Here is a 26,960-nt window from a genome sequence, read left to right as displayed (position 1 = left end):
AGTTGTGAGGACCAAAAAAGGACAAACCTGGGCAATACAGTGAGATCTCATCTCTACAAAAAATGTAAAAAAGGAAAAAAAAATTAGCTCAGCATGGTTGTGCATGCCAGCAGTCCCAGCTACTCGGGAGGCTGAGGCAGAAAGATTGCTTGAGCCCAGGAAGTCCAGGCTGCAGTGAGCCATGACTGCATCACTGCACTCCAGCCTAAGCATCAGAGCAAGATCCTGTCTGAATGAATGAATGAATAAATAAATAAATAGGCAACATGCTTTACAGACCAGATTTTTCCTACTTGTCACATACCCTGCTGAAAATAAGTTTAATTGCTCCAATTCATACTTTCTAGAAATAAGATATAGCTCTTAAACTTAGCAAAGTGACTGAGTTCAACCTTAAAAGTGCCTATAGCCACCAGAAGCTCTAAAATCAAGATCCTTGGAGATTTTCTCCGAGGTCACTCATTTTTCCAAAACTAAGATAATGTCACCTTCCATCTTTCTGATTCTTTAAAATATTACATACAATATTAATACTTTTATTTAATTCTCACTAAGGGATGAACATAAATTGGATTATTTCTGGAGGAAGTCATTCAGAAAGTTTGGCTGAGGTTTTTTTTTTTTTTTTTTTTTTTTTTTTGCAGACCTTAGAAAATGAAATATTCATTTATACAATGAAAGGTACAGTAAATAACCCATTTTATTTCTATTCTAATTGGCACAAAGATAGAACAGTCTGACAGAAAATTAATAAGAACAAGAACCAGGGACTCTAAATAGGCATGAAACCTTATGAGAAGTACTTCTTGTTTATAAATACTAAATCAAATTTCTCATTATTAAAATTAGCATACAATCTGAATTTGCTCCTTATCCAAATTCACCAGTGTTACAAAGGTGACTTTTTTAAAAAAAATAGAGACAAGATCCTGCTATGTTACTCTGGTTAATCTTGAACTCTCGGGCTCAAGATGATCATCTCACCTCGGCCTCCAAAAGTGTTGAGATTACAAGCATGAGTTATCGCACCTGGCTAGAAGATTAAATTTTTAAGGCAGTCAATAGTAATGGTACCCTGAATGGAGCATTTACTGCTTTACTGTGCTAAGTATCTTGCAGAATTATTTCATTTAATTCTCTCAGCAATTTGAGGTAAGTATTCCCATTACCTCCATTTTACAGATAAAGAAACTGATAATTAGAAAGTTTAAATAACTTGCTCAAGATCACTTTTAAAAGAGATCCTGACTCTCAACCACCATCTCACATTCCAACCTCCTAATCACTAGGCTATATAATACCTCCCCTCAGACAAGACAGGAAACAACATCCCACAGGAATTTCCCCTGCTTGTATTTTTCTCTTTTTGTGTTTGTATTGTTCTCAGTATATCTGAGGTTTGTTTAGAATCCAAATAAAACAAACTTTCCTGACAAAATATATTAGTTGGCAGTGAATAGGTCAGAATCAAAAGGAAGGAGTTAAGCTGAAGGTAAAATATTTGCTGACACCACCCTAATTGATATATTTAAATTGCTGCCAAGAAATTCTTGTTCTAAAGGCTAAAAATAAGTCAGTTAGAGATAGTTTAGTGCTATGCACTAATAAATAAAATAATGGGCCTGGGCTGTGGTATCAGACATAAGGCACATAATCATTCAAACAGAATATATGCCAGACCCCCAATTCATGTATCAGTACATCTGTTTCAAATGCTAGAATTCAGAAGGGCATGAACTTTCCAAAATAATGTTTACACCTAAGTTCTCCAGCTCACAGAGTGGGGATTTCTAGTAGCCTAAGGACTTCAACTCGAGTGTAAGAATAGTGGTAAATCATTATCTAAATTCTTAGGAGAACCTTCTGGAGTCACGTTTATAGCAGTCTGCTCAGTCTAGTCCTGAGGAATCCTACATATTCTGGAGTTAGAACTTAGGACTGGAGTTGCCTTGATCAGTCGAGAAGCCTCAATCACTCGCTATGGATAAAGGGCAAGACCTCAAGAACACCTCTATTTTTTCATCCCAGTGAAAAGCACCAGAATTATATATACTCTTTTTTCTTTGAGGTACAGTTCACTTTCAAGAGATAAAAGGTCAAATAATGAAGAAACTAAATTGATATCCCAAAGTGTTATTTTATTCCAAACATAAAAAATAGTATTTATATTACATACAATGGAAAATTTCAATACTATTGCTCAACTCTAAGGCAAATAATAACTGCACCAGCATCAATGGGATTAATATGCATTCACTGACCAGAGGAAAGCTGGGAATTTCCATACTTCAAGACGATTATCTTGGTAAAAAATGAAGCTACCATAAGTTATCCTGATGAAAATGCCCTTGAAAATTCACCCAAGTAAAGGTCTGGGTTCTAGAAACTACCCACTTTATTACAGTCTTGGTTTGGTTTTTTTTTTGGTTTTTTTTTTTGAGATGGAGTCTTCCTCTGTCGCCCAGGCTGGAGTGCAATGGCACGATCTTGGCTCACTGCAACCTCCCCCTCCTGGGTTCAAGCAATTCTGCCTCAGCCTCCCGAGTAGTTGGGATTACAGGCGTGAGCCACCGTGCCCGGCTGATTTATTTATTTATTTATTTAAATTTACTATTATTATTTTTTGAGACGGAGTCTCACTCTGTCGCCCAGGCTGGAGTGCAGTGGCGCAATCTCGGCTCACTGAGAGCTCTGCCTCCTGGGTTACCGCCATTCTCCTGCCTCAGCCTCCTGAGTAGCTGGGACTACAGGCGCCCGCCACCACACCCTGCTAATTTTTTGGTATTTTTAGTAGAGATGGGGTTTCACTGTGTTAGCCAGGATGGTCTCGATCTCCTGACCTCGTGATCCTCCCGCCTCGGCCTCCCAAAGTGCTGGGATTACAGGCATGAGCCACCACGCCCGGCCTATTTTTTATTTTTAAAGACAGTCTTTCTCTCTGTCACCCAGGCTAGAGTGCAGTGGCATGATCTTGGCTGACTGCAGCCTCTACCTCCTGGGCTCAAGTGATCCTCCCACTTCAACCTCCTAGGTAGCTAGGACTATGGGCGCACACCACTACACCTGGCTAATTAAAAAATTTTTTTTGTAGAGACGAGGTCTTACTATGTTGCCCAGGCTTGGCTCAAACTCCTGGTGGGCTCAAACATCAGCATCCCAAAGTGCTACGATTATAGGTGTGAGCCACTGTGCCCAGCCTACAGTCTAGTTAATAATTCATTAATACTAAAAGAGAGTATTACTAAATTAAGACTAAAGTGTTTGAGAAAAACTTGAGTTTCAACCAGAAGTTATCTTGAACAATTAAGATAACAAAACTCCCATTTTCAGGAAAGAGATAATCTATCTTCTGTGCTCCCAAAACATTGCCTACCCCATCGCTATTCTCTTGACGACACACAATTCCACAAAGAACGAACTGAGAGGAAAAACTATTTAATCAACAAGTATTATCTCATAGTGTGTATCAGTAAAACAGCCTGCATTCCAAGGCAGTGCTATACAAATTAATTTATTTTGACTGTGTTTCTATTGCTATCTGTTTGCATACTAACACAGCAATTGGTATAATAGTCATTGCAAACTGAACTGCAAAATGATACCTCAAAGCAACTTTGTAGCAGGTTATTAGAAATTTTGCATGATACCTTGAAACTTCATTTGCTCATCTATTTGACTGAAACATCTCACCTGATGTTTCACGTAAAAGAAACCAAAATCCAACCTTCCAAATGCTAGGGCATCTAGCTGGATAAATTATACTGCAATACTTACCCAGAGCTGTAAAATCTGAACCAGATTTGAATAGAGCTGATGCCAGGAGCTGAAACTGTTTAAAAAAAAAAAGAAGCAGCAAATTAGCTGGCTAAGTGCACTGAAGGAAAATAGCCTTCTATAACTTTGACCATTTATCAGCAACTACGTATTTTTGCATATGTGTGACATAGGTCTATTCACCAAATAGTGGCAAGAAGAACACATTCAGATTACAGAATATAATGACTTTTCTATTAGGCTGCTATTATCATTTTCTAAAATACTGGGCCATGTCCTGGAATTATTTTATTTTAAAAATGTATTAAAGTATGTACTTATTAAGGAACAACAGCACAACAAAATAAAAAAGAAAACTGTCATTTGAATCTAACACATATGAACAGATTGGTGCCCTGGGTCCCGTTACTGAATTTTTAGCATATATGCATTCTCATCTCAAAAATAAATGTAAGCCACTGTAAAATACCTGATGTCTCAGCTGTGTAAATCAAAATCTGAGAAAAAAAGCATGTATAGACCATTCCTAAATTACAACTTAGATTGAGATTCCACAATTATATATAATTATATTGTTAAAACCCAAAGACCTTTTTTAATGGACATAATGTTGTAAATGTTGCTTAGATTTCCAGGCTGTCAGTTAAAGTTAGTTTAAAACAGACAATGTAATTGAACAATGAAGAAACAGAGTAAGACAAAACTATTGCAACATTAGCAATTTAACAAATAGGCACAAAATAAAAAATCTGGAGAACTATTTATATTTATCTTGAATGAGAATGCAGGAAAAGAGACCAGTTAAAGGAATGAATTAGAGCAGACAAACTCCTCAATGGAGTTACTTGGCACTTCCCAAGACTTGAGCAGTTAATATCATCAAGTCCTCAGGATATATTTCACATCTATGCTTGCAGCCTTTAACATTTCAGATATTAAATCATACCAACATTTGTAAGCCCTGATTAATGGTCCTTTGAAGATCAGAAATTGTACAAATATTCCATAGGTATTTATCTAAGCAAGAGTTATGAAAAGGGGGGATAAAAAGAAAAATTTAAAAATGTATAGAAGTTCTTTATACATTCTGGGTATCAGTCCTCTGTCAGATATATCCACTGCAAAGATTGTTTAGTATGTGGCTTGTCTATTTATTTTTTGAGGCAGGGTCTCGCTCTGTCACCAAGGTGGGAGAGCAGTGGCGTGATCATGGCTCACTGCAGCCTCAACCTCTTGGACTCAAGCAATCCTCCTGCCTCATTTTTTGACTTTTTTTTTTGGTAGAGACGAGGTCTCACATGTTGCCCAGGCTGGTCTCAAACTCCTGGTATCAAGCAATCCTTCCTCCTAGGCCTCCTAAAATGCTGGGATTACTGGTGTGAGCCACTGAACCTGGCAATGTCTATTTATGTTTTTAAAAGTCCTTTAATGAGAAGAAATTTTAACTTTTTTGAAGTCCAATTTATCCAGATTTTTCTTCGATGATTACTGCCTTTAGTTCATGTCCAAGAAATCTTTACCTATCCCAGTGTTGTGAAGATAATCTCCTATGTTTTCTTCTCAAAGCCTTATTCTTCTGGATTTTATATTTAGACCTGTAATCAATCTTAAATTAACGTTTCAGTAAACAGTGAGAAAGGTTTGAGATATCCAGTTATTCAGTATCATTTGTTAAAAACTTTCTTTTCCCCGTTGGACTTGGTACCCTGGTCAAAAAACAACTGACCACATAGTATGGGTCTACTTCTGGACTCTATTCTGTTGTACTGATCCATTTGTCTATCCTTAAGCCAGTACCACACTGTCTTGATTATTGTGGCTTTATACAGAGTCCTGAAATCAGACAGCATAAAGCTTCCAATTTTTTCTTTTTTCAAAATTGTTTTGGCTAGTCTAAAACCTTTGCATTTCCATGTAAATTTTATAGTAGTTTGTCTATTTCCTCAATGACAACAACAACAAAGACCAAACTTACACTGCATTAAAATAAAGGCCAATTTGGGGAAAATGGGCAGCTTTAAACAATTTTTAGTGTTTCAATCCATAAATATATCTCTCCATTTATCAAGGTCTTCTTTAATTTCTTACAACAGACTCATTCTACCCATTTGATATGTCTGATGCTAATATAAACTATGCTTTTCATTTTCTAATTGTTCACTGCTAGTATAAAAATTGCTAATAATTGCTTTTTTTTCTATTGACCTTGTATTTTTGTAATCTTGCTAAATTCACTTGTCCTAGTATATTGTTTTGTAGACACCATGGGGTTTCGAATGTACATAATCATGTTACCTACAAATGCAAACAAATTTACTTTCTCCTATCCAATCTATATGTTTTTTATTGCTTTTTCTTTATTACACTAGCTAGTGTAATTCTGGTAGAATGTTGAATAGAGGGGCTAATAATATACATTATTTCCTTGTCACAATCTTAGGGAAAAGGGTTAAATGTTTAAGAATAGCCCTAGCTGTATGTTTTTCACAGGTGTCCTTTAGGAATTTAGATTCAAGAAGTTTCTTTTTATTCCTAGTTTGCTAAGAATTTTTATTATGAATGAGTCTGAATTTTCTTAGATGCTTTTCTTCACTTACTAAGATGATCTATGGTTTTCCTCCTTCATTCTGTTAACATGGTGAATTACACTGAATTTTTTTTCAAATGTTAAACTACCCATATATTCCTAGAATAAACCACCACTTAGTCATAGTACACTAACCTTTTAATATATTCCTAATTAACTAAAATTTTCCTAAGAATTTTACATTTATGTTCATGAAAAATATTGGTCCATGATTTTCTTTGCTTGTAATGTCTCTCTTGGGATTTTATTTTATTCTAATTTATTCTGAGATAGGATCCCACTCTGTCACCAAGGTTCAGCGTGCAGTGGTATGATCACAGCTCACTGCAGCCTCAACCTCTCTGAACTCAGGTGATCCTCCCACCTCAGCCTGCAGAGGAGCTGGGACTACAGGCATGGCACCACCCAGCTAATTTTTTGCATGTTTTTGTAGAGACAGGTTTTTGCTATGTTGCCCAAGCTGGTCTCAAACTCATGGGCTCAGGCGATCCACCCCTCAGCCTCCCAAAATGCTGGGATTACAAGCGTGAGCCACCACGCCCAGCTTCTGTTGGGATTTTATATCAAAGTTAACCTGGCTTATAAAAGGATTTAAGAAGTATTGCCTTCCTCTAATTTCTGAGAGTCTGTGTAAAATTGTATTTTTTTCTTCCTTCTTTGAATGGTTGATAAAATTTACTGCTATTATGGGCCTAGAGTTTTTTTTGTTAGAAAATTTTTTATTACAAATTCAATCTCTGTAGTAGATATGGAGTTCCTTAAGATTTTCTATTTCTTCTTATGTCAGTTTTGGTAAACTGTGTCTTTTAAAGTATTTGCCAATTTCATCAAGTTGCGGCTTAATTTGTCAATGAAGTTTTCCATACCCACTTTACTTTTAATATATGTAGGGTCTAAACTGATGCCCTCTTTTCATTTGTGATGTTGATAATTTATGTTTTCACTTTTTTTCTTGGTCATATAGTTTGGATTTGCGTCCCTGCCCAAATCTCATGTTGAATTGGGGGAGGGGTTTGGTGGGGGACCATTGGATCACAGGGGCCAATTTCCCCCTTGCTGTTCTTGTGATAGTGAGTTCTCATGAGATCTGATGGTTTAAACATGTGTGGCATTTCCCCCCTCATTGTCACTCTCTCTCCTGCCATCATGTGAAAAAGGTGCTTGCTTCCCCTTCACCTTCTGCCATGACTGTAAGTTTACTGAGGACTCCCAGTCATGCTTCCTGTTAAGCCTGTGGGCCTGTGAGTCAATTAAATCTCTTTTCTTCATAAATTACCCAGTCTCAGGTAGTTCTTTACAACAGTGTGAGAACAGGCTAATACACTTGGTAAGTCTTGCTTGGGGTTTATCAATTTATTTACCTTTTCAAAAGGCCAACTTTTCACTTTTAAAATTTCTCCATTGTTTGTTTACTATTTCATGAATTTCTTATTTCCTACTTATTTGGGGTTGAATTTGTTCCTCTTTTCTAACTCCTAAGGTGAAAAATAAATTGTATTGGCTCTACATATAGGATAAGGAGAAAACTATTATCTTAACAATCTGATTAAATAAGTACTGTATGTACTGGCCTAAGGATTTTAACACATACCAAGGGATATTACAGACCTCTTTCCCAAACTCTGGATTCAAATATCCAACAGTCACCTCAACATCTTAAGTTGGCTGTCTCATAGATATCTCAAACTGAACATTTCCAAATTTAAACTCCTGAATGCCAGTCAGGAGTCCCCACAAACCAGTTCCCCACAGAATTTTCTCACTTCAGTTGATAGTAACTCCATCCTTCCAGTTTTTCAGGCCAAAACCTTTGAGTCGTCTTTCAAACACTAGATCTAATCTATCATAAAATTCTGTTGGTTCTATCTTTAAAATATATTAAGAATCTGCTCTATTTTACTTCTCACTGCTCTACTATTACTTTGGGCTGAAATACAGTAACTCCTTGTTGCCCAGGCTGGAGTGCTGTGGCACAATCTCAGCTCACTGCAACCTCCACCTCCCGGGTTCAAGAGATTCTCCTGCCTCAACCTCCCGATTAGCTGGGATTACAGGCGCCTCCTACCATGCCCGACCAATTTTTTGTATTTTTAGTAGAGACGGAGTTTTACCATGTTGGCCAGGCTGGTCTTGAACTCCTGACCTCAGGTGATCCACCCACCTCAGCCTCCTGAAGTGCGGGGATTACAGGCGTGAACCACTGTGCCCGGCCCAGTACTTATTCAATTCTAATGTACTATATAATTTGCTTCTTTAATGTTTATTGTCTTTCTCCACTAAAATGTAAGTACCTCCTGGGCAAGGATCTTGTTTGGTTTGCTGATACAGCTCCTCTGCCTAGAATGCCTGACCTATTATGGGGAATCATTTAACACAACTGTTAAATGAATGACACCAGTACTCTGGAAACTCCGCAGAAGTGTAATGAATATAAAATGTGTTATTGTAGCTGAAAACTTATTCTCATTCCTTCTCTATTATAGAAGTCTTCTCTGAAAGTGGTATAATTGATTAGGCATCCTTTTCTCGTGGCTTTTCTAGAAAAAAATATCATTTTTTATAAGATTTATTGTAAGTTCATCACCAATTCAGAACCCATGTTCTGAAGACTGGAGGAAGCCAATAACATTTTTTTGTTATATAGTTGATAGTCAGCTGTCAATGTCCTGACAACAGGCACAATGATGATGATCATAACAACTGTGAAAAAAAAAATCTAAAAAACACTTTTCGTGTTTTGAGACTTAAATGAGAAAGTCATTTAATAACATTAAATGTCTGTAAAACATATAAACAGAACAAAAACAAGTTACTATAGAAAATGAAGAACAGTAAGCCCCTTCTCAATGAGTGGAATGATTTCCTACAATGAGATCTACATGTCTCACTGACAAATATCGTGAGTATACATGTGAACTGTTACCAGAGGATTTCTTCCCCCCAAACAGACTGTTGGATATAAAACATTTTAAAAGTTAAATATGTTCACAAATTTTAAAACAAAATATTAATACTACGGACCAGTAATTCTCAATGTCAGGAATGTTTTCTATTTTCTGTTCTTTAAGAGCAGACAGAGGAGAACCTTAGGGTGAGGGCATGGTGTGTTTTTTTCTTTTTTTTTGAGATGGAATCTTGCTCTGTCGCCCAGGCTTGCAGTGCAGTGGCACGATCTCAGCTCACTGCAAGCTCCGCATCCCGGGTTCATGCAATTCTCCTACCTCAGCCTCCCCAGTAGCTGGGACTACAGGAGCCCGCTACCAAGCCCGGCTAATTTTTTTGTATTTTTAGTAGAGACGGGGTTTCATCGCATTAGCCAGGATGGTCTCGATCTCCTGACCTTGTGATCCGCCCGCCTCGGCCTCCCAAAGTGCTGGGATTACAGGCGTGAGCCACCGCGCCCAGCCAAGGGCATTGTTAAAAAGTGTCCGAGGTGATTCTGATGCCAACACACACACACACACACTTCAACATTTCTTTCTAACTTCTACTAGGGCTCACCAATTCTTGCTAGATTAAGCTTTTATGAAATGGAATGGAAGCTGGTGGCACACAAAATCCTAAGTTGTTACTATTTTAAAAAGAAGAAAAACAGAAAGCGGCTACCAAAATTTTAAAAACGGCTCAAATGAACTTGAGATACCTCCCTGTCCTGTTTTTTTTCCCCATTAGTTTAACTTTAAGAACAAACTGTCTTGTTTTCTTTGGCCTACTTGCAGCTCACACAGCTGAAATTATTTACTTTGAAATATTTTGTTTTGGCTTCAAAAAATAAGGAAAAAATGACTGTTCCCAGTTACAGCTATTTTACATAGAATATGGAGAAAATACAAGGAAATCTATGCATAACTCTCAAATGCATGGCATAACACAATTAACATTAATGGAACTCTTCACAACTAAGTACAGTTATAAGTCATAAAAGATTAAATCAAACATATTCTGCCACTTGGCAAAACTATAATTATTTCTCCTATTTGCACAGTGTCATGAATTGACTGAAAACTCAAGGAAAGACAATTAACTGTCCCCCTTCATGGGGGTTCTAAAGCATGTCCTGCAGATTCTCTACCTACTGAAGGGCCATAATCAATATTGAGAGACTTAGGACTTAATTTTATAGTACGAAACTATGAAAGAGTATCTCTTTGTTATGGTGCTGAAGACATGCAGCCTCTATTGCTTGAAAGTACAATGAACCTGGAGCCTGAAAGTGATTCAACATTAAATCTGACACCTGTGTCAATGCTCAAGCATGCCGGGCACAGCTTGATACTGCTATTACAAAGCCAAAGCAAGGCAGCAGCTAACACGGAAAGAGACCTAAGGGTCAGAACTACATATAATCAGCACGAATTCTGTGAGTGGAAGGCAAATGCACTGCAGTTCAGATATTGCTAGATGAACAAGGATGCCTGGCAAAAGGAAAAAAATGACAAAAACACAAAAATCATTGCAGGCATTTTCACACACCATGGATAAGCAAACATGTCCTTAAGGATATGAAATCTTCAGAAACAGTTGTTTCTATCCCAATGTTATGTAACAAAAAACTGAAAACTAATGATTGGCTAACTGATTTCTCAATCTTAGCAACTAGTGATGAATGAAATTAGTAGCCTATAGACAAACAATACTGCTACAACATTCACATAACTAAATATTAAGGCACCAAGGATTCTAACTCCCACCAACCTCTCTTCATTTTCTCCCTAAGCAACAGGGGAGTTTTCTTTCCTCTCTTGGGGGATCTTAACTATCCACAGAAAAGTTTATATTGAACCATTATGTAATCCTTAAGTAAAATAACCATGGGACTATGGACAAAGTAAAAATTTCTATTTGCTTTCCAAAACACAAAACTAAGTTAAAACTTTATACCTGATAATCCTTTTCTGAATGGACCAAGGGTTTTTGGTGACTTGAATCTTATCACACGAAAACATGCCTATTCAATTTTTATTTCACCTGCTCTGTGACATTTTAAAGATTACTGATGTCATCATATTTTCTTTGTTTTCCTTTACACACTCAAGAGCAAAATCATTAAATATAAGTTAGGAAGACATTTAAAAATACTTAATTTCTGAAATTTATTACCACCTTTCTTTACCTCTTTTGTCTCTTCTGGGTCTGAATGATCCACAGTTATATAAAGATCATTTTGTAAATATTTCAGAGCACTAAGGGGATCCATTTGGGCCTTTTCTTCAAACCTAGAAAATGTAAACAAGGATAATTATCTGGAGTTATGAGAAAATATCAGAAATGTCTTTCAGACCTGGAATAAAATACACTGTTATACTGAGTATGAGGAGTTGTTCTGGATATTTAGAAAATGTCAGTTTAGGAATCCAGAATTAACAATACTGCCAGGTAGATAGTGTAGTTGTGGAGTTCTTGGAAATGTAATGGTAATGCCAGGTGGTCACAGGCAGCTGTGGTGCTAGAGACTGGGTAGGAGCATTTCCTATCTTCTCTTAAAACTACAAGGTAGCACTAAACCAACTACCAAACAAAGTGAATATACTACGTATTTTATAAAACAGAACTTCAGAAAATCCCAATGTGTTTCATCCAAAACAAGTAGACATAAAAATAAAAACACTTGCTTAGATTTGTGTATTTTCTAATGGAGATGCTTAACAGATACCTTGGAAACTGAAATAAGCAGGGTATCTTTAAATGAATATCATTAACACTGATTACTTTTAATGAGATTATGTCCATGTCTCAGTCAGTAAAAACAACCGCAGCAACCACTTATCAAGCATTTGTAATATGCTAGACATTGTATCAAGTATTTTACATGTATCACTTCATCTATTCTCACAATAATGCTATGATGATGATCTATTTTATCATCGTTTATCACACAAAAAAACAAAAAAACAGGGTGCTGTGGCTCATGCCTGTAATCCCAACACTTTGGGAAGTCAAGGTGGGTGGACTGCTTGAGCCCAGGAGTTTGAAACCAGCTTGGCCAACATGGCAAAACCCCATCTCTACAAAAATTAGCCAGGTGCGGTGGCACATGCCTACAGTCCCAGCTACTCGAGAGTCTAAGGTGGGAGGACTGCTTGAGCCTGGGAGGTCAAGGGTGTAGTGAGCCATGATTGTACCACTGCACTCCAGCCTGGATGACAGAGTGAGATCCTGTCTCAAAAAAAAAAAAAAGCAAAACTGAGGTGCAGAGAATGAATCTGGATGAGTTCTCCTAAACAACAACAAAAATCTGTAAGTATCTATATCTATATATCTATTTGAAAAAGATAACGTCTCTGTTATACCATAATTACATACAGGTTTATTTCTAATAAGTTGGTATACTTTTCAAAATATACAGACAAGGAAAAGATGAATTTTCTTTGAGTAGGAAAGATGATGAAGAGCCTTTCACGATGGTGTTCAGGTTGATGGCATCCTTGGTGACAGGGTTTCTGTACTTCACGCAGGGACAAAGACTAGCAAAATATTACAGCTCTCTTGTACCAGGCAGTACCCTAAGAGTGACAGCCAGGCTTACAGCCTTCAGATGAGAGTCCTTTAGGTAAAGACCATGTTACTTTACCATCTTGTCCACAACAGATTAGATTAGACCAAGGTTTTGGCACCCACGCTTTGATTAGCAGTTTATAAAGTAGTTTGGCAGAATTCTTCCTAATAGGGACACTCTCCCCAGGAAATGCTTTCTAAGAAGATTCTTTCTCTTCGATAATCTGAATGTGAGACACATAAGGACATGTAAAGAGCAGACAGAAATAAAGAAGGCTGGCCGGGCGCGGTGGCTCACGCCTGTAATCCCAGCACTTTGGGAGGCCGAGGCGGGCGGATCACGAGGTCAGGAGATCGAGACCATCCTGGCTAACACGGTGAAACCCCGTCTCTACTAAAAATACAAAAAATTAGCCGGGCGTGGTAGCGGGCGCCTGTAGTCCCAGCTACTCGGGAGGCTGAGGCAGGAGAATGGCGTGAACCCGGGAGGCGGAGCTTGCAGTGAGCCGAGATTGTGCCACTGCACTCCAGCCTGGGCGACAGAGCGAGACTCCGTCTCAAAAAAAAAAAAAAAAAAAAAAAAGAAATAGAGAAGGCAGTAAACAGAAGCCATGAGATGGTAGATTCTTTCTGTCTGTCTGTCTGTCTGTCTGTCTGTCTGTCCGTCTGTCCGTCCGTCCGGCCATCCATCCATCCATCCATCTTTCTATGCCTCTATCTATCTATCTACCTATCTATCTATGCATCTATCTAATCAATCTATCTATCTATTTAGGCCACAAGGTTGGGAGAAAGTCAGCAGTAGTCAGTAGGACAGGACAAGCAGATGGAGAAAGAAGCAGACAGAGGTACAAGGAAAAGCTACAGTAGCACCTGGCTACTAGAATTGTTCCAGTATCCTAAACAATTCTCCAACCAGTTTCACCGTTCAAATGCTGAGAAGGTGCCTTAATTCCCTGAATAATCTAATAATAAATTCTTTTTCAGCTGAGGTATCCAAAGCATGTCATTATCCTTTACAACCTGAAATAACCTAACCAACACACACCCACAATCCTATATCCAGTAAAGAGATCAGTGTCCTGAAAGTTATGTTCTCCATCTTCATTTTCTAAGCTATTTTTGGCCAGCAAGAACTTATCACAGACTTGTGTCTGCAGCCTAGAATCGTATTTTAATCAACAGTTCTGCCCTGTTCCTAAATTAACAGAAATTAATCCTATAACAATTTTTTTTGCCCATTTCTACCCTCAAATCATCAAGTTTGGAAACCTGAATGTCGTATGAAAAAATAATAGTGGTATTTTATTTATTATATCAAGTGACATCAGTAAGAAACAAGAAGGTACTTACTTGGCACACAATATACTTCTTTCCCTCCTTCTAAATTTATATTCTAACTAAACAGAATAATTATTTTCCATTACGAACAAAACAAAAATAAGCCAGTCTAACAGTGTAGTACAAGCTCCCGTATTATAAAAAAATAAATCTGCATAACATTTGAATTAAAAAGGCAATTTCTGTGTTCTACCCAATTCATAGACACAAACTTCTTCTATTCTGTCTATAATGTAGCGATGTCCCTCAAATTCTTGAATTTATCTAACAGCTTGGTAGAGAAAAAGGTCTAAAATAAGCCTTTTATTGTCTGAATTAGTAGTTGACAAGATTTTCAAGATGCCCTAAGAGTCATCCTCGACTGCTTTCTTTCTCTCATACCCATATCAAATCCATCAAGAAATTCTGTTGGCACAATCTTCAAAGTTTATCCGGAATGTTAAGATGCCTTCTTGATCTCTTGTGGAGTGTCTCTTCCTCTGCCTGTCCCTCAAATGGTGGTGGTCCTCAGAGAATACCCAGCAACCCTTCACTCTTCTTGCTCACCCTGAGCAAGCTCCTTCTCCCACGACTCACAACTGTAATGTCAGGCCAAGTCTTTTCACCAAATGTTCAGATGGTCTCCGCCTGCATGTCTCACAGACTTCTCAAACCTAAAGTGCCCCAAATTGAACTAATCTTTTCCAACACATAAACCCGTTGTTTCTGAAGAATTCCCCACCTGAGGGAAAGCAGCCACGAGTTTTACCCAGTTCTTCCGGAAGAACATGCAGAATGATTTTTATAAAATACAAGCCTGAATGTGTTACTCCTCTACTTAAAATCTTTCGATCTCCCCTAAGAGTAAAAGCTGACGGCCCTTTACAAGCTGTCCCTTTCCTAGTCCTTTCAACCTCATTTCCTACCACAATCAACTCACTCATTCTACTTCCACCACACTTCTCCTCAATTCACTTCTCAAATTATTCAGGCATCTTTTTAACTTCAGAGCCTTGACTATTACCTATCTAGAACACTCCCCACCCCACCAGACAGCTATATGATTCAGTCCCTTTTGTCCCTTAAGTTTCTATTCAAATGCCATCTTCACTGTGCAGTCTATCCTGATATTCTCATTTAAAACTATATTCCCACCCCCCTCACCTGTACAAACAATAACTCAATCTGTTTCTTTTCATTGTACTTACCATCTAACATGTAATATAAACTCCTTATTATGTTTATTGTTAGTCTCCCTTCTTAAGAATGGACACTTGAGGGCAGATTTTTGTTCATTTTCTTCGTTGATACGTATGTATACATGAGGGTTAAGCGGTGAGCTCTGGAGTCAGAACGCTCAGGCTCAAATCCTGGCTCTGTCACAGAATAATATACAGGGTCTAGCATAAAGTAATTGACAGTCTGGTCTTGAAATCCTGGCCTCAGGCAATCCTCTTACTTCTGCCTCCCAAAGTGCTGGGATTATAAGCATGAGCCACTGCACCTGGCCCTAAAGCAAATTTTTATTACCATATAACACTACAGTAACCAAAAGGAGAGAAATCCTTTTCTGCATTTTTTAGTAGTTTATTACCTTCTAGGCTAAAAAGCAAACATGACTCAGGGTGCGTGCATGCGTGCGTGTGTGTGTGTGTGTGTGTGTGTGTGTGTGAATGTATATGTATATATATGAAAATGTTTGATTAAATGATTTTGCAATTTAATAATAAAGGTGACATAAAACTACAAGCTTTGAAATTGTATTGTGAAACATCAAATTAGGAAGATATGGTATAGTCAACTATATCACTACATTCACAGTTAAGAGAGTTATCAAAAGCTCAGGCACGTGTCATTAAGTTAGAACTGATCTAATTTGTAGTTAGCTTTTAGTTACTTCAATGTAGGCATGTCACCTTCACAGAAATTATTTTCCATTTTTTTAACAGTTGCAAAATTTCACTTGTTCTGTATTTATAAATTTTTAGCATCAATATCTGTATTTTGTATCTTCTTTTGAAAAATGAAAGCAAAAATAAGTGGAATAACAGGGCATTTACAAAATTCATGATCTTCATAGTATTTACACTGTCTCATTATTAAATTTGCCAAGAGAAATATAGCTGATAATGTTAATTAAATGTTTTCAGTGAATTATTTTCATACCTGTGTTTTCTTATGAGGTACTTGCAATGCCTCAGTAAATAATCTTTTGAAGGTCTACACAACTTCAGTGACCAGAAGTCATCTAATCTCATCTTTGGAGAGCAAGATTTTCCTGGATTCCCACCAAATAAGTAATGAACCTATAACAAGCAAAATAAGCCAGATTTTTAAAAATGCATGCATACCCAAGATATTCTAGTAGCAGTGCATAACAGGTTAACTTCCTGAGCCCATTCAAATAAAAAAATTAAAAATTATACTGCATTTTTACCAAAAGCTTCTCTTGGTTTTTCTCATTTCTATTTTGCTTTAAAGCACCATGGCTACTTTAAAAAACTGCACGTATGCCAAAATGAGTTATATTACCATAACTACAATGACAGTGGAAGGCATGAAACAAAAACAATGATAGGAAGAAGTTAATCCAAGATACTATTTGCTGAGGACAACAAATAATGGGGATAAAATTAATCACAATATTGATCATATAACAAATATCTTAAAAATTCTGACATAAATGCTGAATCACTAAAAGTTAACAGTCAAGTCAACAGGTCAACTAGAAACTTTAAAAAAATTTTAGGCCAGGCGCGGTGGCTCACGCCTGTAATCCCAGCACTTTGGGAGGCCGAGGCGGGCGGATCACGAGGTCAGGAGATTGAGACCATCCTGGCGAACACTGTGAAACCCCGTCTCTATTAAAAATACAAAAAAATTAGCCGGGCATGGTGGAGGGCACCTGTAGTCCCAGCTACTTGGGAGGCTGAGGCAGGAGAATGATGTGAACCCAGGGGGCGGAGCTTGCAGTGAGCAGAGACTGCGCCACTGTACTCCAGCCTGGGCAACAGACCGAGACTCCGTCTCAAAAAAAAAAAAAATTTTAACATCTTAATTTTGCTTTAACTGAAATGCCAAATATTAAATGGCACATATAATTTATGAAATAACATTAAAAACATTATTCCATAATTCAATACCAAAAATGAAATGCAAAAGGAATTTATAATGATTTCACTATTACATTAATCAGTTATCTGTTCCTCAGATAACTTTGGAAGACAAAACAGTGAAGAAACGCAATCACTTTCATAAGTGGTAGAAGTGAGAGGTATAACTGCCTAAATTTATTGCACTTGAATGTTTTTCTGTACGTATACAAAAGCATTTAAATATTTAAATATTTTAATTACAATTAGTGTATACATTTATTAAATTTAAATTTAAATATTTCCTAAAATTTTAAAAACATTTATATTCATTGGTGTTATATAATAGAGTTATTATCCCTATCCTATGGATGGAAATTCATTTACTCCTTAAATTGAGAGGTTATAAAAGAAAGGGCTTTTACTCACTCCCATGTTATCTTTTACCTAAAGGTCTCAAAATGTATTGCGTAGAATTTAAATAAATCATCCATGGCTTAACAGAAAGAATTGGTCTCTGTCAGTAATTTACTATGTAATCTAAGTCCAATCACTTAAGTACATGGTTAAGTTTAAGAGAGAAATAAAGAAAGAACTCTCAACACTATGACACTAAAAATTCACAACAGAGGACCATTTCACAAGGCTGATTTAAAAGAGGTATCACTAGTATATCAGGAAAATTAAGATTAAAAAGACTTCGCACACAATAGGAAAATCTAAAACCAAAAACCATGTTATATCACAGAAAAAGGTACCTAAATGCTGACAACTGTACATATTTTACTTGGATAGTCACATTGTAGAAACAATAGGCTATGTCATGTATCTAGATCTATACAGCTAAGAAGCTACCACTGACTATTTTCAAAAAAGGAAAAGTACCAAGAATTACAGACTACGTAAAAATGCTTATTCTCTTAAGGAATTTTAGGGAGAAGTGATATTGGGTGTTTGTTATTCTATTGAATGTCTACTATGTATTTTAACTTTTTACTCAAATCCAATTTAAAACAATCAAAGATATATTTGGGGATTGTTTCAGATAGTAGGCCATGGAAAGTTTACAGGTCAATGTAGTTAGGATACCTTGTGTAGCTCATCGTATACAAGCTGATGGGCAAACCTTGGACATGGTTCTTCTTCCTGAAGACTTTTAGTTGGATTATCCTTTGCAGCTTGATCATTCTTATAGACACAAGACCTGCAAGACATTGCTTTTAAGGCATTCTAGAGAATTCGCAGCAAAGATAATACAACTGTAGCAAGCAAATTAAGTGCATGTCTAATTACTAACAAAAAATTTTAGAAATGTGTTCACATCATATCTTAAAGTTCTAGTTATTCATAAAACAATCGGAATTTGTTAGAACTGAGTTCCAAAGTTCTTTTGATGTCCACTAAATAGCTCACATATCCTACTTTTTGTTATGAAATACAAACAGCATACATGAAAGCTCAAACTAAAGACTGAAAGAGATGCTATCTTGTCTATGTATGCACAATAAAAATGTACAGTATACATTGCTGTCATTTGACTGTAAATAAATGTCCTATTTAGAAAATAATAAATTCCTTAGCTGCAGAGCACTATTCCCCATTATGAATGGAGAAGCTCTCTGAAGTGCTTCTGTTCGGCACAATATTCACTTATGGAGCAATCACAGAATGTCAGAGCTGGATCCATGTTTTCCCAAAGCAAAATGTGCAGCACCAGTTCTGTGGGATGCTCTATGACACAAAAGTCATGGTTTGGAAATGCTAAGTAATACTGTCTCCTCCTTGCTATAGTCAAGCCTCTTCGTTTTATGAAAACTAAGATCTGGGAACATTAAAGAAACAGCATTGTTCTCAAGTTCACACATCTACTTGAGAACGGAACCTAGACTAAAATACAATTCTCTTGAGTCCCAGGCCAGGAACCATCTACTACTTGAAAAACACAGAGGTAAAATCCATTCATGAACATCATTGTATACATAGGTACCGATATTGATTTTTTTCCAATACTGACTTTTAAATATACAATGTCACAAATTAACGTAATACTCTCATTTCTCTCTCTTTTGAATAAACCAACAACCTCAAATAATTATTACATTGGGATTGCAGCAGAGACAAGAGTTCCTTACCAACTATTCCTCACAATGTCATAAATCCAGAATGAATTTCTAACATTTTCTTCCCTCTTTTCCTTATCTTTGCTGAGTCCAGATAAGACATGTATTTCATTCAGTTCTGGATCAATAGTTGCTCTCTGTGTAAATCCTGTCATTGGAACTATAAATTAAAGAAAAAAATAAGATGAAAATATTCACATTAGATAGATTAGTATTTCCTTCCTTCCTTCCTTTCTTTTCTTTCTTTTTTTAAAGAACAGCGTTTCACTCTGTTGCCCAAGCTGAAGTGCAGTGAGGCACAACCATGACTCACTGCAGCCTAGAACTCCTGGGCTCAAAGGATCCTCCTGCCCCAGCCTCCCAAGTAGCTGGGACTACAAGCATGCACCACCACACTCAGCTAATTTTTTTATTTTTTGTAGAGATGGGGTCTTGCTATGTTGCCCAGGCTGGTCTCAAACTCCTGGCCTTAAGCAATATTCCTGCCTCATCTTCACAAAGTGCTGGTGTTACAGGTGAGCCACCACATCCAGCCCCTACTAGTTTCTCTTGAAAAGATCAATACACCTTTATTCTGCTTTATGTGTCCACATACTTAACTTCTAACACACTACATAACTTTTTAACTAAACAATAAACAATTATATATTGCCTTCTCCTTACTCTATGAGCTCCACAAGGAAAGAGGCTGTTTTGTTCACTATTTTGTTCCCAGTGTCTAGAATAGTGCCTGAATATAACAATTACTAAATGATTTGTGGAAAGACTAAAGGAAATGTCAATTGCCAGCTACAGGGAAAAAAGAAGCAGAAAGAGGTATGCAATATAATCATTTTTACATAAGGAAGGAAAGGATAATGCTTTAATTAACTGATTTATTATCTGGGACAGTTCTAATTTGATAGTAGAGATTAAATATTCAAATCTTGACCTGGGAAAAAAAATTTGATAAAAGGTAAAACACAGCGTTGCTTAATAAGGTCAGAGTCATTTAAAATATCTGTTCATCACATATAATAACTTCCAAAAATAAAATTTAATATTCTGGGCCAGGTGCAGTGGCTTGTGCATGTAGTATCAGTGCTTTGGGAGGTCAAGGTGGGAGGATCATATGAGGCCATGACCTCAAGACCAGCCTGGGCAACACAGTGAGACCCTGTCTCTATGAAAACTAAAAATCAGCCAAGTGTGGTGGTGTGCACATGTAGTTCTAGCTATCTGGGAGGCTGAGGTGGGAGGATCCCTTGAGCCCAGAGTTGGAAACTGCAGTGAGCTATTATCATGCCATTGTACTTCAGCCTGAGTGACAGAGTAAGACTCTGTCTCTAAAGCAAATAAATAAATAAATAAAAATTCTTGGGTATAATATGCCATTTTGTTTCCTTGAGTGGCTTAAACTCCTCAAAGTTAATAATGCTGTATTTTTATAAGAAATCTATTAAATAAATGATGATCACTTTGCATTACCCAATAATCTGTAAAACACTGATATGGCAAATGACAAATTTTCTTATTCTTATTTGAAAATGTTTGAAATATAATTTCATATACATAAAGTGCATATTATGAACTCAGCTACTTCACAACATAATTGTCATGATCTAAAACAATGTCATTGTTTTAACATTTCTTTTACCCATTAACAATTATCATGTGCTCAAAAAGCTAAACAAATAACAGATTGAAGTGAAATATTTACGTCAACCTAGAATACTATGTATTGCAGGAGATGCCAGCCATATTGATCTTGGTCTTCTTTATCTACTTTAGTGGGACCAAATAATCCAGTATTTATTTTTTCCTAGTCTACCTTAAATTCATGTCCTTTTACATTCTTATTCAACAAATTTGGGACATTTTAAAGACTATCCAAATGCATTTCACAGTAACTATATTATAAAATTATACACACACACACAACATACAATTTGTATACATACATACACAATATTTATATTTATACACACACATATATCGACCTGATCTTAATAATAGCTTACACCCTCATGCCAGAGTCTTTAGTGTATGTAAAGTCTGGTACAGTCGAACCTCCATATCCCTGGGTTCTATGTTCAAGGATTCAAACCACTACAAATTTAAAGTATTAAAAAAAAAAAAACAAACCGCAAACAAAAAACAAAACCCATAAATGGTTGCAACTGTATTGAAGACATACAGACTTTTTTTCTTGTCATTATTCCTTATAACAACTATTTACATTGTATCAGGTATTATAAGTAACCTAGAAATGACTTAAAGTATAGGAGGGAATGTGCGTAGGTTACACCATTTCATGGACTTGAGCATCTGAGGATTCTGGTATCCAAGAGAGGTCCTGGAACCAGTCCCTCAAGGATGCCAAGGGACAATTGTATTTTCTTAATAAGGCATGGTAAATTTTCAGAAGTGATGTGCTCAGGTTCTGACCTCTGCTCCTCAGATAACTTTGGAAGATAAAAACAGTAAAGAACTGGAACTACTTTTGTAAGTGGTAGAAGTGAAGGGTATAACTGCCTAAATTTATTGCATTTAAATTTCGTTATTCTATTTTGTCTTAATAGTGAGCCTTTGAATTAAAAATTTTATAACATGGCTTGGCAAACTATGGCTTGATCTGGCCTGCTCAGGGTCAAATCAGGCAATGTCCATTCATTTACATGTTGTCTACGGCTGTTTTCACCTACAATTATTACCAGAGCCTGTAACTCACCAGAGATAAAAGATGAAAAACTTCCAAATAAGTCATCGAATACAAAGAGAAGAAGTAGATTGTGAGGAAGGCTTCTGTGGAGAGCTTCTAATAAGGACATAGGGGCGTAAATAAGAATGAGAGCAGAGATTAAAGTAACTCCCAATCTTTACTTTGTTAATCATATATGTTCCCAACTTGTGTGCCTATTCTCAGCTTACGCATTCTATAGGAAAGCTTGGTTGACAGTATGTGCTGTGCACTTATACAAGACCTTGATCAGTGTCTCATTTATGAGAGAAACCTACTGGAAAAAGAGACCTACACACTGTAAAAGAAACTGCTGTTAACTACCTTTCTTAATTGATACAGTCCTTTATTCATAAATGTTAAAGTTTAGACATGAATTATAGACAGGAGGAAAAAAATCAACAGTGTAAAAGAGAGGGACCTAGATGAACAAATAGAACAACCAGGAAACGACAAATCGCAGAAAAGAACATAACTTGGGGGAAAAAAAACCCTATGAGTATCCTTGAGGAGATTAAAGAGAATATTTCATGTGCAAAACAAGAATAAGCAGCCACAAAAAGGAGCAGGGACTATGAAAAGATACTAAAAAGTGAAACTATGACCAAAAAATTCAAATGACAGGATGAAACTACAGACATAGTTAGAAACAAAGTCAGTGGTCTCTAGATAAATCTGATAAATCACCAGAATAAACAGCAAAAAGATAGAAATTATGAGGGAAAAGTTAAAGGACACAGAGGATATATCCATCAAAGCCAAATTATCTGAAAAAAAGACCAGAAGGAAAGAAGAAATAATGTAGAAGAAAAAATAAAGTTTCCCTGAACTGGGTGTCCTGTTTGAGAGAGCCCACTGCAAGCTAGGCATGTTTAATTTAAAAAGATGGTGCACACATATATCTATGTTTTTTTTTTTAAAGATGGCATGTAGATATATAGATGTACATCTCCACCTTAATATGAAATGTTAAAACTCCAAGAAAAGAAAAATTCTAAAAGCTTCCAAAGAAGGAAACAGCAGATTATTATATACAGAGGAATAAAAATCAAACTAACATTAGACCTTGTCAGGGGCTCAGAACACAATACACTCTGGCATGCTAAGTACTTTGAACTAAAGAACACTGGAAGGCCTCAGAACAGCTTCAGAACCAAGTTCTTTCTCACCTTCTTCTGCCCTCCTGCCTGTCTTCCCTCATTCTCCCTAGAAGTGAGTCATCAAATCAGAATTCCTCTTCCTCAAGGTGGGTCATAAAAACTAGAACCTCTTTTTCCCAAAGTCAGCCTAGACTTTTAAATTCTAAAAACTAGAATTACTGATCCAACTTTCCTCTGCCTTTCTGTCTAGGAGCTGGCCATAAAGAAATTCTGTGATCTACCCTTGTCTGATAGTAGGTCACAAGACCCTTGCTGTAGCAGGGTCCTGCCCCATACCCAGGAGGAAGAAGTACTACACAGAGGGGCCAAGAAGAATCTGAACAGACGGGCCTTGTTGGGTTTCCCCACCTCAGTCTACCTGCATTAAATCATAGCCTTTTACCCAATCATATTTCTAACCAGCTGTTCATTCTTCATTAAATCTTAGCAAAAAAATGGACAGTTTTCCCTGTATCTTTGGGTCATTTCTTCTGAAGGCTCACATGCCACGTAAAACTTTGATTAAATCAATTTGTTATGCTTTCTTTTGTTAACCTGTCTTTTATTATAGGAGTGTCAAACCATGACTCTTAAAAGGGTTGAGGAAAAGTATCATAACTCTTTTGGCCCTACAACTTATCAGTAACAATGAATGCTAGAATACAATGGAATAACAACTTTAAAATTCTGAGAAGTATAAAAAGATACGGAACTAACTTTCCATTTCCAGTTAAACTAGCAATCTTAACGAGGGCAAAATAAGAGAATTTCAAAGTTCATATATATGACTACATATATATATATATGTGTATATATATATGTATATATATGTATATATATATGTGTATATATATATGTATATATATGTATATATATATGTGTATATATATATATATGTATATAAACTTCTTTAAGGAGATATTCCAACAAAACAAAAAAAGGAATCCAAGAAAGAAGATGGCATGAGATATAGGAGACGGTGGCACTGACACATGACACAGGAAAAGGAAGTTAGAAAGAAAATCAAGATCCATTAACTCTTGAGCCTTGTATATGACATTTTAGTGTTAATAATATAGAATAGTTTCTTCTCTATATTCTAATCACAATACCTGAATTTATATAGTGTCCAATTTTCCCTTTCCGCCATGGATCCTTGACCTAGAATATTGGTCCTAGTGTTTTTCTTCAGGCAACAACAAATTTTGATCATCATTTATCACATACTTCTAGCATTTCTTAGATTTAATTTTCATTGAGTCCTGCTCCCAAATGGGTTTCTACTGTGGGTCTCTATACGGCAAATGTGCTAAGGCAAATATGCCTGAGAATATTTTATGTCACCCTCACATCTCAAAGTTAGGAAGATTTAAATTTCTTGATTCAAAGTTGTTTTTCTTGGCTACTTTTAAACTTTATCGTTTGTTCTCATTCTACATTGCTGTTCAACTGTCAAATGTCTATCTTCTTGTTCCCTTACAGGTCATCTGCTTTTTCTCTCTGAAATCTTTCAGAATTTTCTCTCTGCTATTCTTAATTCTACTTTAATCTGCTTAGGTATAACGCTTTCCCTTATTTGTTCTATTTGGTACACTATGAGCTCTTTCGCCAATCTGAAGTCTTTCACCATTTTTGAATTTTAAGAAATGTATCTCCATTATTTCTACAATTATTTCACCTACATTTTTTTTTTTTTGAGATGGAGTTTCACTCTTGCTGCCCAGGCTGGAGTCCAGTGGCACGATCTCAGCTCACTGCAATCTCCGCCTGTGGGTTTAAGCAATTCTCCTACCTCAGCCTCCCAAGTAGCTGGGATTACAGACATGCGCCGCCAAGCCTGGCTAATTTTTGTATTTTTAGTAGAGACAGCATTTCAATATGTTGGTCAGGCTGGTCTTGAACTCCTGACCTCAGGTGATCCACCCATCTTGGACTCCCAAAGTGCTGGGATTACAGGTGTGAGCCCCCGTGCCCGGGCTTAAATTTTTATTTTTCTTTCCTTCTGGAATTCCTTTTAAGATGTTGGCACTTGTACAACAATTCTCTATCTTTCTTAGTTTCTCTACTCTATTTTCTATTTCTTTATCTTTTTTCCCTCGCTTTTTCCTGGAAGAGTGCTCTTGCTAATCTTCCAACTGATTAACTCACTCATACCATCCTACTTATATTTGTTGTAGTCTTCATTTTCATTATATTTTTCATATCTACTATTTCCATATGGTTCTGTTTTTATAATGTTTGGATCTTATTTCATATTACTAGTGTGTTCTCTTACATCTTTAAGTGTATTCATCATGCTTATTTTAAATTCTTGGTTCATCTTTTTTTTTTTTTGAGATGGAGTTTCGCTCTTGTTGCCCAGGCTGGAGTGCAATGGCACAGTTTCAGCTGACTGCAATCTCCGCCTCCCGGGTTCAAGCGATTCTCCTGTCTCAGCCTCCAGAGTAGCTGGGACTACAGGCATGTGCCACCACGCCTGGCTAATTTTGTATTTTTAGTGGAGACGGGGTTTCTCCATGTTGGTCAGGCTGGTCTCAAACTCCCGACCTCAGGTGATCTGCCTGCCTCAGCCTCCAAAAGTGCTGGGATTACAGGCATTAGCCATCACCCCTGGTCGTTCATCTGTTTTAATAATTCTGCTTTACATCATGTATAAGTTTACTCATTTTTTTTTTTTTGAGACAGTTGTAGTCCTCAACTGTCTAGTTATATCAGTATGCAAGGTAATGTTTTTCAGGGAATCAGCTCTTCTTTCTGGTAAGATATATTGGAGAGGACTCAAAGGCCAGGCCTTAACTGGTAGAGATTAAGGAAAATAGAGAGGAAAAGTCATAGGGTTGTGAAGCATAGGCACAAAGAACCAAGAATCATGTCCATATATGATCACGCCCCTATGCAACAGTTTTGTACCTTTAAACCCTTCAGGCAAGGGTTTAAAGAGGAAGGAGAAGGCAGTCTCCCTGGACAAAGGGAGAAGAGAAGAAGAAATGAACTATTGAGAACAGATGGTCAGTCCACATGTTTTCATCAACTCTGAACTCCAGCAGGGTTTCTGCACTGACATAATGTTTGCCCACCGAATTCTGACACTAGTGGGCTAGGCTACCGCTGCTAGTTTCTATAGTGAAAGGGTAAAAATTAACTGAAGAGTAATCTGGGGGAGAGTGAGCCTTCAGTCTCATTTAAGGAGTTTCTGGAATCCAGCTGCTCTCAATTTTATTTCTCTGGGGTTGATTCTGGGGAAGGGAATCAGCAGCCTGTGTCAGTTTGCTACTTTGGCAGAAGTACTTTTCATTTTATAGCATTCTATGTTATTTGAGTTTTGCTTTATTGATCATGTGAACTGCATTACTTTTATAATAATTATAATAATAAAAATGAAGGCTGGTTAAATAAAAATGGCATTATCAAAAAACAAAAAAAACTAAAGGTCAAAACCAAGAAAGCAGCTTTCATTCTAATATGGCAAAACTATTAATAGTTTTCTGTACTGATTTTCTTTGCAAGATGAAAACAAGGCTATCTTTTCAATTTTTTACAGTTTCTTTTCTCTTTGTTTTTGTTTTGAGACAGAGTCTCACTCTGTCACTCAGGCTGGAATGCAATAATGTGAATTCAGTTCACTGCAACCTCTGACTCCCAAGTTCCAGCAATTATCCTGCCTCAGCCTCCTGAGTAGGTGGGACAATAGGCGTGCATCACCACACCAGGCTA

The 26,960-nt window shown here is 36.8% G+C and overlaps 1 protein-coding gene across 11 annotated transcripts in view; it reads right to left on the bottom strand.

Moving 5' to 3' along the window:
• The window catches only part of MKLN1 (muskelin 1), a 390,597-nt gene that overhangs the window by 13,655 nt on the left and 349,982 nt on the right, over positions 1-26,960 (bottom strand). For 8 of the 11 annotated variants that reach the window (XM_034964996.4, XM_063606098.1, XM_057302759.2 and 5 more), the window contains 5 exons: positions 19,401-19,548; positions 18,358-18,472; positions 16,343-16,482; positions 11,475-11,577; positions 3,775-3,829 (listed from right to left, as the gene is read on the bottom strand). In XM_034964996.4, the coding sequence (XP_034820887.1) occupies positions 3,775-3,829; positions 11,475-11,577; positions 16,343-16,482; positions 18,358-18,472; positions 19,401-19,548 (561 nt within the window). Of the gene's footprint in view, positions 1-3,774; positions 3,830-11,464; positions 11,578-16,342; positions 16,483-18,357; positions 18,473-19,400; positions 19,549-26,960 lie in introns of all 11 variants that reach the window. The other 3 variants (XM_063606097.1, XM_055115377.2, XM_055115378.2) reach the window with 1 other exon arrangement.

Source organism: Pan paniscus, chromosome 6 (assembly GCF_029289425.2).
Source record: "Pan paniscus chromosome 6, NHGRI_mPanPan1-v2.0_pri, whole genome shotgun sequence".
NCBI classification, from domain to species: domain Eukaryota; kingdom Metazoa; phylum Chordata; class Mammalia; order Primates; family Hominidae; genus Pan; species Pan paniscus.
Note: the sequence above shows the minus strand (reverse complement) of the source record. Positions and strands in the feature narration are given on the sequence as shown.